The sequence below is a fragment of the Corapipo altera genome, unplaced genomic scaffold, assembly GCF_003945725.1.
Source record: "Corapipo altera isolate COAL_440 unplaced genomic scaffold, ASM394572v1 1b, whole genome shotgun sequence".
NCBI classification, from domain to species: domain Eukaryota; kingdom Metazoa; phylum Chordata; class Aves; order Passeriformes; family Pipridae; genus Corapipo; species Corapipo altera.
In genome coordinates this window covers 9227582-9240225 of record NW_020884881.1, presented here as the reverse complement: position 1 = coordinate 9240225, position 12644 = coordinate 9227582, and the positions used below count along the sequence as shown (strand labels likewise).

General features: G+C 41.9%; 1 protein-coding gene across 4 annotated transcripts in view; it reads left to right on the top strand.

Moving 5' to 3' along the window:
• The first annotated feature begins 941 nt into the window (after positions 1 to 941).
• Positions 942 to 12644, top strand: part of PIK3CG (phosphatidylinositol-4,5-bisphosphate 3-kinase catalytic subunit gamma) — a 33883-nt gene continuing 22180 nt past the window's right edge. The window contains exons 1-3 of one of the 4 annotated variants that reach the window (XM_027639672.1): positions 942 to 1329; positions 6187 to 6426; positions 7651 to 9666. In XM_027639672.1, the coding sequence (XP_027495473.1) occupies positions 7663 to 9666 (2004 nt within the window). In that variant the 5' untranslated portion in view covers positions 942 to 1329; positions 6187 to 6426; positions 7651 to 7662. Of the gene's footprint in view, positions 1330 to 1653; positions 1879 to 6186; positions 6427 to 7650; positions 9667 to 12644 lie in introns of those variants that run through there. The other 3 variants (XM_027639671.1, XM_027639673.1, XM_027639670.1) reach the window with 3 other exon arrangements.

The window sequence follows — 12644 nt, the reverse complement described above, 5'->3', positions numbered from 1 at the left end:
ACTTGCTGCTTCAGGCTAGTATTATGATTCTTAATGTCATGCAAATGATTTTTTAAGCTGACCGAATCCATCCATCCTATAACAACAATTATCCAACTTTTTATAATAGCATCTGTATATGTAACATATTAGTTATTTTCTTCTGATATTTTCTTTCTGTGGAAGTTAATAATAGTCTTTGCGGCAACCTGTGTTCTTGTACAGTGCTGCCTGAAGATGTGACCTTATGTCAACATGGCTTTCAGGGCGAGTGTGTGCACTCTGTGCCATATAGGGTTCATCTGTGACACTCACTGCACGATCTGGCTCAAAAAAAATCTCAGCATAATCATGGAAAGTTTTGCTGTTCATTCCAAAAAGAGCTGCGGAGACAGAAACACTCAGCTCCATATTCAGAGCCAAACAGACAGCAGCCGGGGTGAGGAAGGAGTGGTGAGGGGGAGTTGTTTGTTTGTTTGAATTGGATGTGAATGGTTATTCCTGAGCTGCATTTGGAGCCCTGGCACCCTAAGGCTGATGAATTATTCCTCCTGCTGTGGGCAGCCTTGGCAAGGCCTTAGCTGGAATACTACTATGTCCAGTTTTGTGCAGTGCTTTCCAAAAACAATGTGGCCCATTTGGCAAGAACCCGGAGGCGAGCTACAGGAATCACAGGAGGTCTCAGGAACATGACCTAAATAGAGAGATCCAGGACTGCCCAGGCTGGAGATGGGAAAATAGTAGAAAAACAATAACACAGCCACTTCGAACAAAAAAAGTAGTTTAAAAAAAAATGAGCAAGATGCTTAACCTGTAGAAGACGTTTAGTCAGACAGTATGAAAATCATTCCAAGGAGAAGGAAGCTTAGACAAATTGATTTGTCCCTGCCCTGAACGAGCTGCCCTCAGCCCAAGCAGCCGGGGGTCACTGCGGGAGTGCCTTGGGCACGCCGGCTGCGGGGCCCTGGGCAAGGAATACCCAGGAAGCTCCTCCCAGGGGGGATTTGCTGCTTGTACTGACACCAGGGCACATCCTGCATGACTTGTGCTGACGAGTAAACCCGCACCGCGGCTGTGGTGCTTCCACGCCACCGGCGGGTCTGTCCGCACTCCGGCTGATGCGGCCGCGCCGGGGGCAGGGGCCAGGGCCGGGTGCCCCGGGGCCGCGGCGGGGCCGGGCGGGGCGGGGAGGCCCCACAGCCGGTTCCCTCTTTGCCCGGCGTGTGATTGGCGGCGGCTCCGGAGCTGCCTCTCCTGCCGGCCATGGAGCCTCCCCGCCGGCCCCCGGCCCGCGCTGCTTCCTGCTGAGGCGAACACCTGTCCGGAGCCGGGGCCGGGGCCGCCGCTGCGGTGAGTAGCTCCGTGCCGGGGGGTCGCGGCGGACCCCGCCCCAGGCCGGCCCTGCCGGAGGCCCGGGCTCGCAGGTGGCGGTGCAGCTCCGCTCCCCGCGGCGGCCACGGGCGGACCTGCCCGGCCCCGCGCCCGCCGCAGGGCGCCCCCGGCCCCGGCGGTCCGGGCGCGGCGAGGTTCGCCCGCCCGCGGGAGCTGCGGGCGGCGCCGGCCGCCATCTCGGGGCTCGGGCAGTGGGCCGGTAGAGGGAGGGAGGGAAGAAGGGAGGTAGCCCCGGCTCCATCCCGCCGTTCCCGAGCTCAGGGCCTCTTCCTGCAGGGCATGTGCATCTGGTCGGGGTTGCCCTGCGGTCCCGGCTGCCCCTGGCGCCGCTGAGCCCCCCGAGCTGCCCAGTCCCGCGCGGCCTCGGTCCCGCCTCCCGTCATGGCCCAAACAGGAGTTACGGCGTTTGATGGAAAAGCCGCCGAGGAAGCTGTTGGAACATTGAAACAATGCGAAGCGAATGATCACACTAGACAGTGGCAGCAGTTCCCTTGGGTCTTAAGATCTGTGAGTCAGCTCCGCTTTTAAACAGTAAATAACTGTATTTCCTCATCCAGCAAATAGTAGCCTCTTGTGTCTGTCTGGTACATGCAGACCATAAAACCGCGCCACAAATCTGAAATAATAGCTGAGGGCATTCGGGAGCTGGTTGTTGGTCTCGATCAGATCACGGTGTTGGGAATCAGCGTTGGGCACAAACTGACAGGACAGGCAGTGTCCAAATGGCGAGCGTGTCCCAGCAGGAACCATAGCTGCCATCTCCGTGTTTCCAAATTCTGTGAAGTGTTGCTTTGAAGGTAGATTATCCATGGCTTGTGTAATGCCAGTTAACTAGAACTTGGCTGAAATCCTTACCTAAATTTTCGGAGCCGGACAGAAGTTACTGTTTGTTCCAGAATCAGCCCCAAATAGATAACTCATGTAGAAACCAAAATATGCAAAGGGTCTGTAGTGAAGGCAGGAGGAGCCTGAAAGTGCTACAGCTGTAATAGCAGTCTGGTTGACTAACAACCTCCGGACCAGGCTGTATCTGCTAAGTTGTATACTTTTTGATGAGAAATGTGACCACGTTATCTGTGAAGTTTACTTGCAAATGGGAACCTGCGCTGATGTAATTCCCATGAGAGCTAGTAGTTGCTAAAGGATCTGACAAACTGAGCAAAGTGGGTTTTTGTTGTTGTGTTCATCCTTAATATGTTAGTGGTGTATCTTACCTGCAAAGTTCAGCACTGGATCACCAGTAGGTGTAGGAAAGATGTCCTCCTGTCCAGCAAATGCAAAGTTATCTCCTACAGGACAGTGCAGGCAAGTAGATGTAGTATGCTGCTCGGAAAGCTTTGGGTCATGTCATGATAGTTTTGGGTTTTTTTTTTAAACTTATTTTTTATGTTAACTGTGTCTAAAATTGTGAACATAAAACCCATGGAGGTGTTTAAGAAGAAACTGGATGTGGTACTTAGTGCCGTGGTCTAGTAGATGAGGTGGTGTTGGGTCAAAGGTTGGACTCAATGATCTCACAGGTCTTTTCCAACCTAGTTGTTCCTGTGATTATTATATTGGCATAATGTACACATGAGGTAATTCTTACTCTGGTAGAGAGTGCTTATATTCTTACAGGTTAAGTTGTCTGGGAAGGGGTTCACACTAAAGTGAAAAGAATAATTCTAAAATAAGGTTTCCACATGATGGATTAAAGCAGAAGCAGGAGCTAATGGAGAATAAGCATAATAGTAACCAGCAGAACTTCAATGCAGTCCTAACAGAGCAGTGAAGACTGACAGCTATCCTAAATTTTTTCTAGCTGAATATATGAATTCGTTCATCATAATACCACATTGTCTTTTCAAAGCGCCTTTCATCCAGTGTTTTCAAATCATTTAACAAGTTTACTCATTAATTTTTCTCCTAATTCTGCTGTAAATCATGTTTCAATCTCAACTGTACCGTCTCCATTCCTTTCCCTTCTCTTCCCTCACTGCCCTACCACTCCTGCAAGTGATGAGTCAGATAAAGGAACTGATCCAGCTGAAAATTAACCAAATTTTTTGTTGTTCTTGTTATGGTCAGATTGCTGACCTGGGTGAAGAGATAGGAACAAACTGGAGACAAAGGCAAGACTGTTTACTTGCCTTGGTTACCTTCTACAGACCCACCTCCTCCTGCTCCATTGCACTGCATCAGGATTTATGCACCAGTGATAGGACAGTTCTCTTAATACAGGGATATTCAAGGTTGATGCGGCTCATTAGAATTAGAAATAAAAAAGGGGTTTTTTCCCCCCTTTTTTGGGGGTGTTGTTGCAGTAGACATATAGAAATGTCAACACTGTAGGTAAAGCTTTGGCATGACAAAGGCTTTAGGAACTTATTTTAAATGATTTAATGTCAAAGTTTTATGACACATATGCATGAGGCAAGATGGTTTTGCCAACACACAGAATAGCAGAAAATGGATATAGTTTGGTGTCAGCTTAAGGATGGGGACACTTTTATGTCTGTCACTGCAGAGATGGATAAGAGACAATCGTCTCTCCAAGAGCTGCCTTCTGAAGCTAATGAAAAGGGACCAGAGCACAACTGGAGATGGAGATTGGATTGGGCTGGACTAGACATGACAGGTCACAGCTCAAATGAATTTGGGAGAAAAGACAGCCTTGTATAGGCAGGGCAGCTATAGAAGTGCCACGCGTTTTGTGTTGTATCCTGATGCAATTTGGGGAGGAATATCTGAACCTTTCACTGTGTTGCACTACCTGCCTTTGTACGTGGATGAGAGTGTGAAACAGCTGCATTTGTTGTGCATTGTGCACCGTAGCTCTCTGCTGCATAAGGTAGAGATGCTGCCTTTTGTGGGAAACAGGCCCTCAGCATCCCCGACAGCCCGAAAGGAATGAGGGCTTGGACACTTCGACGTAGCGTGCAAAATGGAACACTTCATTAACGTGGCTCCTGCCTTTTATAGGGCAGGAGCAGAACTTGCTGGAACAAGGGGAGTTACGGGGGAGGAGCAAAGGCAGAGTATGCAGACTAGGACCATATAGGGAGAACAAGGGGAGGAGTATATCTATACTCCAATGCAGCAGCAACTGGTGAAGGCATAAAATAGGGGTACAATGAAAGGGAATAATACAATAACATAGTATAATAACATAACAAAAATCCTAAAACACATTTTCTCAAAAACTGGATCCCAATAGCCTTTGATTGTCTTGATGGTCTCGATCAATGAAGTAGTGCTAGAAGAGCTTAGCAGAAGATGGACTATTGTATATGTGTTTGAAAAATTAATCCTTGGGTGCATAGCACATAGCAGCAAGCTGAGGACATTTTAAATCTGGAAGCTTTCTTAGATTTGCAGAACCTAATGAAACTGAAATGAGTCCAGATTTACTTATATAAGGGCAGAATAATGACTTTAAAACAAGGGCTGTTTGCAAAAAATCTATGCAGCCTGTTGGCATGAAAAAACCCTTGATGCCAGTTGCTTATGTTTAGATGAAGAAAAATATGTGACTACATTGCATTTTAGAAATTACACAATGTGAGAGAGGAACGCACTGTGTTGTGCTGAGATGCCACAGAGACTGTGGCTGATGAATGCTGCCAGGCTGCACATGGGTAAAGGATGAGTGCTGGAAGTGTCTTGGCCAAGATGAGTAGGTTCCACGTCAGTGACAAAATGTTCAGGGTAACTTCACCACTGCCATGAGAAAATTCAAATACTGGCTTTATAAGGTAAAAGGAGCTGCGACAAACTGTGTTTCACCCAAACTCACTTCCTGAGAAAAATATCCTCTAAAAACAAATCAATCTTGATTGCCAAGCAGAATGATTGTCTGAGAAAGAAGAGCTGTGTGTATGGGGGAAGACATTTTTCTGGTTTTTAACCCCTGTAAAATGTTAATTTCAGAGGTTGAGAATGGCACATTGGAGACATGTAAGAGGCTGTCAGATTTTTTCGCCAACGCAGAGGGAGGGTTATTTTTCACTTTTTAATAAAAAATGTCTTACAAATAGGAAGTGTGAATATGTTAAAGAAAAAAACACCACTTCACTGTTGTTAAAAGACCTTTCAGTTATTTCACATTTTTTTCTTCCTTCTCCAGAATCATAATTTTTGTAGGATATGTACCAGTGTAGGATGTGTACTACTTATTGCTCTTCAAAATGGTCAGTATTTCACTAGAAGGGTTGTAAGGAAAAAGGACACAATTAGAGTTTTTTCTGTCTTTCTGTTTTGAGCATGTTTTCCCAAATATTTTTTCCTGTGGGCATTTTTTTTAGTAAAGGAGCAGCTCTTCAGGTTGTAGTTAACCACAAGACATAGAGTTGGAAGTATGTGGTTTATTTTCTTCCTGAATCTTAAGTCATCATTTCTAGTGGATTTCACTATGTGTTTGTAATCATAAATGAATGAGTTAAAAATACTAGGGATAAGATTGCCCAGCAGTTCTGCTGCTGAGGTTACCATGCACAGTCCTTGGCGGATACAACATCCACGTGATGCCTATACAGAGACTGGCTTAAAAAAATCTAGTGAATTTAAGTTGATAACCTCAAACAGCTGTCACCATGAAAATAAAAGTAATGAAACATTGCAGATTTAATTGTCTTTTATCTAGTATTGGTATTTATAAAGTGTTGGTATTTATATAAAGTAATCTTTCAAAAATGTATTGGTTTTAAGTGTTTTATTTGAATTAATTAAATTTATTGCCCAGATTATTCTTTGCTATTTTTAAAAGGATTTAAGCATGTCTTCTGTGCGTGTATGTTAAATTGGTCTACTGTTGGTGTATTTTTACTGTTATAACAGGAAAAGCATTCTGTCTTCTTTTAAAATGAGCAATCATATGTATAAGCAACTTGGTTAAAACTTCCTTCCTGGTAAGTGCAGCACTTCCTTTGCATCTGGATATGAGGGCAAGCAAGAAAAGCAGAACAGCTTAAACAAAGAAACTTTTTGTGTGAATGATCTTCCACTAAAAAAAATCGGAACTTCAAAAATTAAACAAATGAGTCGTCTTCGGCAATTCAGCCTTTGTTTTATAAGCAGGTAATATTTCCTTCTACTTTGTCAATTACAGAGGTGGTGTGACCACAGTCACTGCGTTCCGGAACTTGAAAAAAGAATTTTAGTTAGCATGCTGTGTTGCTTCAGTTTAAACTTTTACATTTTTATCTGCTTGTTTTATTATCTGCATCATTACACCGATTTTAGTTTTCTCCAGCAGTTAGAGAAAGATTTTCTGTGTAGAAAGTGTTGTTTGGAAAGGAAGTTCGATATGTTGTGGTAGCTTGGCTTGTGCGAGTGTGCTCGATCAGCACTGCTTTCCGCTTTCAAGCTCTCGATGAATAATTTCAACTTTAATATTGTTTAATGGAGATTGACTGAGAGCAACAATATATTTTGTTTACTGAATGCTGATAAGGTAGGCTACTTATGTTTGATATTGTTTTAGGTGTGATTTGATGTATAGGGTAATAAATTGGCATCAACTTGGAGATTTTTCTTCTATAATAAACTGTTAGTTCATATTGGAAGTGTGTACTTTGGAAATGGATAGATGTTATCAGTTTGGTGAATTGATTTATTCAAAAGAAGCACATCTAAGGACACTAACCTTGAATTTAGATGCATGTTAAATACCTGTCTTCAGAAATAGTTCCTGACTTTTGAATCCTAAGGGCTATTTTTAGGTGGAAGTGCTGATTCCTCATAAGTTAAAAGAGGCAGTGGAAACTGGGAATAAGCTCATGTCTGTCCAGTCTGCAAATATTGCATTTTTTGTTACTTTCTGCCATTCCTGGAGCTCAGTGAGATCGTGTTCTGCTCATACACAGGAGTATGTCTTTTGATTTCTATGTAAATCCACTTGTGTTAACATCAGCACCATCAAAGCAGATGAGGCCGCAGAAGAAGCAGTGCTTGATCAAATAGAAGCAAGAACAAATCAATGCGGAGGTTGTGCACTCAGACTGCTTATCCTCAGTAAAATCTGGGAAGGATGTCTAAAAACTCCATTTTAATTATTTAATCATTGTAGCGTTGATTTTTTTTTTTTTTTTAATTTATGTTTGGTATTGAATTGAATAGACTACATCTGAGTCGATCCATGTAAATCAAGTATTTGTGACTAGAAATTAAGGGGAAGCAGAAATATGATAAGTATATACATGGCAGGATTCTGACTCGCCTATGATTTTAATTAGCAAGACTTAAAAAAATTAAAGATAAATGTAAATGAAAAAGTAATCAAGAATTTGTATGTTTTGCTAGATTTCTTCTGGCATGGAGTTGGGGGATCATGAACAGCCTGTTGTTATGAGAGAGGAAAACAAACGAAGGAGAAGAAGAATGAAACCTCATTGTACATCGAGTAGTTTTTCATCAATGGAACTGATATCCATTGAGTTCATTTTACCTACAAGCAATAAACATACTAAAGTACCAGAAATGATGTTACTTGAAATAGCTGGCAACTGTACGGTTGAGCAAATGAAGGCTCAGATTTGGATGCGTGCAATAGAGATGAGTCAAACCACAGACTTCTACCATGCATTCACCCCAGATCAGTTTGTCCTTCAGTATCAGAAGAAAGGGCAATGGTATGAAATTTATGATAAACACCAAGTATTGCAGACACTGGACTGCATATTGTACTGGAAAGTGTTACAGAAAAAGGTAGGCAAGATTTATGTTGTCCAGAAACAAAAACCATCAGAAGAAGTTCAGGAATTTCAGCGGCAGCTTAACGATTTAATTGGTTATGATGTCACCGATGTAAGCAATGTGCATGATGATGAGCTAGAGTTTACCCGTCGCAGGTTAGTCACTCCACGAATGATAGAGGTAGCCTGCAGAGATCCTAAATTGTACGCAATGCGCCCATGGACTACATCTAAGCCACTCCCAGAATATTTATTTAAAAAGATCACTAATAATAACATTTTCATAATCATACATAGGGGAACAACTAGTCAAAAAATTAAAGTGTCAATAGATGACACTCCAGATATGATTCTTCACAGCTTTTTCACCAAAATGGCAAAGAAAAAATCTTTGATGGACATTCCTGAAGATCATAGCGAACTGGATTTTGTTCTCAGGGTTTGTGGCAGAGATGAGTACATTATTGGAGAGACACCAGTCAAAGACTTTCACTGGATAAGACAGTGCCTTAAGAATGGGGAAGAAATCCACCTTGTCCTAGACGATCCCCCTGACCCAAATGAGGATGAGGTTCAGAAGGAAGAATGGCCCTTGGTGGATGACTGTACAGGAGTTACGGGTTATCATGAACAATTGACAATAGACGGAAAAGACCATGAGAGAGTCTTTACTATCTCACTGTGGGATTGTAATAGGAAATTTAGGGTGAAAATAATTGGCATTGATATCCCAGTTTTACCAAGAAATACTGATCTTACTGTGTTTGTGGAAGCTAACATTCAACATGGGCAGCAGCTCCTTTCACAGAGAAGAACTTCTTCGAAGCCTTTTACTGAGGAGGTTCTATGGAATATTTGGCTGGAGTTTGATATCAAAATTAAGGATTTGCCTAAAGGAGCACTTCTGAATCTTCAGATATACTGTGGCAAAGCACAGGGGCCTTCCACAAAGACGAACCTTCAATCACATGAATCCTCCAACTCTGATACAAAATGCAAAACCCAGCTTCTTTATTATGTAAATCTTTTGTTGATAGACCACCGTTTCTTGCTACGAAGTGGGGAGTATGTACTCCACATGTGGAAAATTCCAGGCAAGGGGGAAGAACAAGGAAGTATCAATGCAGACAAACTCACATCAGCAACTAACCCAGATAAAGAAAACTCAATGGCTATCTCTATTGTACTGGACAGATATTGTCACCCCATTGCCTTGCCCAAGCACAGGATAGCATCAGACCCCCAAGGGGACAGGACCCGAGCTGAAATGCCCAACCAGCTTCGCAAGCAACTTGAAGAGATCATAGCAACTGACCCACTTAATCCACTTTCTCCTGAGGACAAAGAACTGTTGTGGCACTTCAGATATGAAAGCATAAAGCACCCCAAGGCATATCCTAAGCTGCTTAGCTCTGTGAAATGGGGACAACAAGAAATAGTGGCCAAAACATACCAGTTGCTAGCTAAAAAAGAGGTTTGGGATCAGAGCACTTTAGATGTTGGACTCACAATGCAACTTCTGGACTGTAACTTTTCAGATGAAAATGTCCGAGCAATGGCAGTTCAAAAACTGGAAAGTTTAGAAGATGATGATGTTCTTCATTATCTTTTGCAGCTTGTGCAGGTAAGGTGTATTTGCATTCTTGAACTCTGCCTTGCAGGAATATTTGCATACCCCATCACGATTCTCATTTTTGTAGGTCTTATTAGTAATCCCTAGGTTTGAAGTCTTCAGGGTTTAGTCAAAGCAGTGGTAGTAACCAGGTTAACACAAAACATACTTTTCTACTTCTTGTGTTTTGCTTGTGTCATTGTTTCTGTGTTATAGTTGCCTTTTGTCTTACAATTTGCATCTTGTGTTTACAGTAGTGAGTTTTTCTGAAAATTGTTAATGCCAGCAAAGCTATGGTGGGAATAAATCCTAACCGTGCTGTCTTTAATCCTGTTCATATCAGGTCTGAATCACACAGCACTGAAGAGTTGTTGACCGACTTTACCAATAGTTTAGAAAAAAGAGTGTTGACAGAAAGAAAGTAAAGGCAGAGGTTGACATGGGCAAGGCCTGAAGAAAAATCTGGGGTTGAGTTTTAGGTCAAGAACACCAGTGTAGTTACACAGTATGTTACAGACTTCAGTCTTGTTGTGTTAAGGGGACCAGATTTATCTAGAAGCTTCCAAAAAAATTTTTGAAAGTAATTAAAGAGTTGCTAGGACTACATAATAAGATTAAGTCATTCAGGGAAGTTGGGTGAAAAATTGTGGGTTTAATGGCAATGCTGTATTGATTTGAAGTGCTTTGTATGTGGATCTGCCAGATGAAACGTTGGGAAGGTTTATATCAGTTATACGTGAAAATTGGTTTGGTTGCTTTTTCTCAACACGGTGCCCTCACTGGGCAGCAGCAAAGTCTCCTCTCCTCTGGTGGCTGATGGAAGCTGTAACCCCGTGTTCTTCCTGGTGAGCCTGGCCCCTGAAGTCACGCGACTCCACAGGCTTTCTGCACCTGGCAGGGCTCTGGTTTGCGTGGAAAGGCTGTCGTCCCTCAGAGCAGGAAATACTTTTTTCAGAAAATCAGAGGACAAAGTTGGCATTCAAAATTCAAAAGAAAATAGAAATGGAACAGCTACAGTGGGGGAAGCTGCAGGATGGGGCTTTTAATTTCTGCGGGTTCAGAGAGCACCTGGGTTCTGAGGAAAATGGAAGTTAGTAGCTCAGATTTTTCTGCACATCAGTAGTGCTTTAAACAAAACCTTTCTAGCCTTGTATTTGCTTGTCTGAAGATTTGGCAGAATTTTTGCACTTCTACATTAACCAAACGAGTCGCTACGGTTACCTCATTGGGCCTCCCACATAGTTGCTACTATATATATCTACTTGGCTTGTGAGCTTTTGCTATCTACATGTGGCTCAGCAATTTTATTCACTTTTTTTGGTATCCAAATTAGGAGTTTGGGATGGTGATTGGTTGCTATCCAAATGCCTGAGAGAATGGAGGAAGTGCTGGGTTTTTTTCCATTTGTTTTGGAAATTGTTTGTTTTCAGAAAGTACAAATCTGGTGAGTTTTAAAAAGAATAAATCTCTCTAACAGTTAAATAAAGTACCACAGCATAAAATCATAGTGGCTTAACTTAGCTGTGTCATTTTTAGGAAGAGATGTAAGAAATTACAAGATTACTATCCTTAAAAAGGAAAAAAATGCTAGATTCCAACTTTCACCTCTCTACTGCTATCCTTGTCTTTGTTTCTCAGCTAACAGTGGAATGTAGGCTGTCAGCATCCTGCAGCAACGCTTTGGTACCACAATGTATATAAAAATCTACGTTTTTCAGAGAATGGATGTCAGCCATTCCTTTACATCAGTGGACACATCTGAAATGTCTATTTCGCAAATGGTCATCACCTTTCAAATGCATGCCTTTATGAAAGCTGTATGGCTTATTGCCCTCTTTTTACCTCCATTTTACCTTCCCTTAGAAATCAAGCAAGCATTTTATTTCCCCCCAGATTTATACCAAATAGAAGCGACCACACCATAAATAAACCTATTTAGCTTCCTGTAATGGTCTGTCATTCTCTGTACAGTTGATAGAACATGGATAGGATAGTTAAAATGCAACAGAATCCTTTGTAAGACGAACACCAACGACTACAGTGCATGTATATGGCAGTGACTAAAGCTCTTGTGCTGAACTGACAAGGCAAAGATATGTGCAGGGACCTGATGAAGTGCCAGCAGACATCTTTTAATGGCCAGCTTTTATTGTTGCTGTGCAAAAGTTGATGTTTGACTTTGTGAGGAAAAAAGAAGAACGGGCTTGACTTTTGAAAATAATTATTTCTAAAACATCAGCTCGATAAGAATGCTCATAATACATTTTTAATATTATTTTATGAAACTGTATTTGCAACTTTAATGAGGAGGCTTTGTTTTGGAGCAATGTTGGTTGTTTGGCTGTATTTCAGTCTTAAATTGTTTTTCAAGGATATGCACTGAGAACATTAAGCATAGTATATACCAGAATGAGGTTTTTAATAGGCTTCCTTGGAACTGTAAGCAAATCCATTTGACTTTATGTCATAGTTATTGCTGTTGGGCACCTTACTGCAGTGAAAATTAATTTTTATTAAAAACCCTCATACCTCCTAATCTCGTACACAAAGTAAAAGGATCTATATGTCATAAAATCAGTTTATGCTTGTGAATTCTTACCATCTTTCCTAAATAAGATGAAGTTGTTTGGGGAAATGGAACAGTATTGTGGAGACAGTCAAGACAGTTCTGCAGAATTATGATACAGGAGAAGGGCAAGTCTGGTGCTTGGCTTTATGACCTTTTTCTAAGTTGGTTCATTCTAGAAGGTTGACTGAAAAAGCTTGATTTTTTTTCTGTTGAATAAACCCACAGGAAGATTTACATTTCAGAAATCATGTTGATATTTTAATAAAAAAGCAACTGTGTGCCACAGCACTTTTAAGAGTTTATAAAACTATGGTTTGTTTGATAAATTGAGCAGACCTTTGCTGATGGCTTGGTTGCTTTTTTGCAAGCTGCAGACTGCAACGATCTTGAAAGAGCCATTATATTCTGCTGAATAACTACT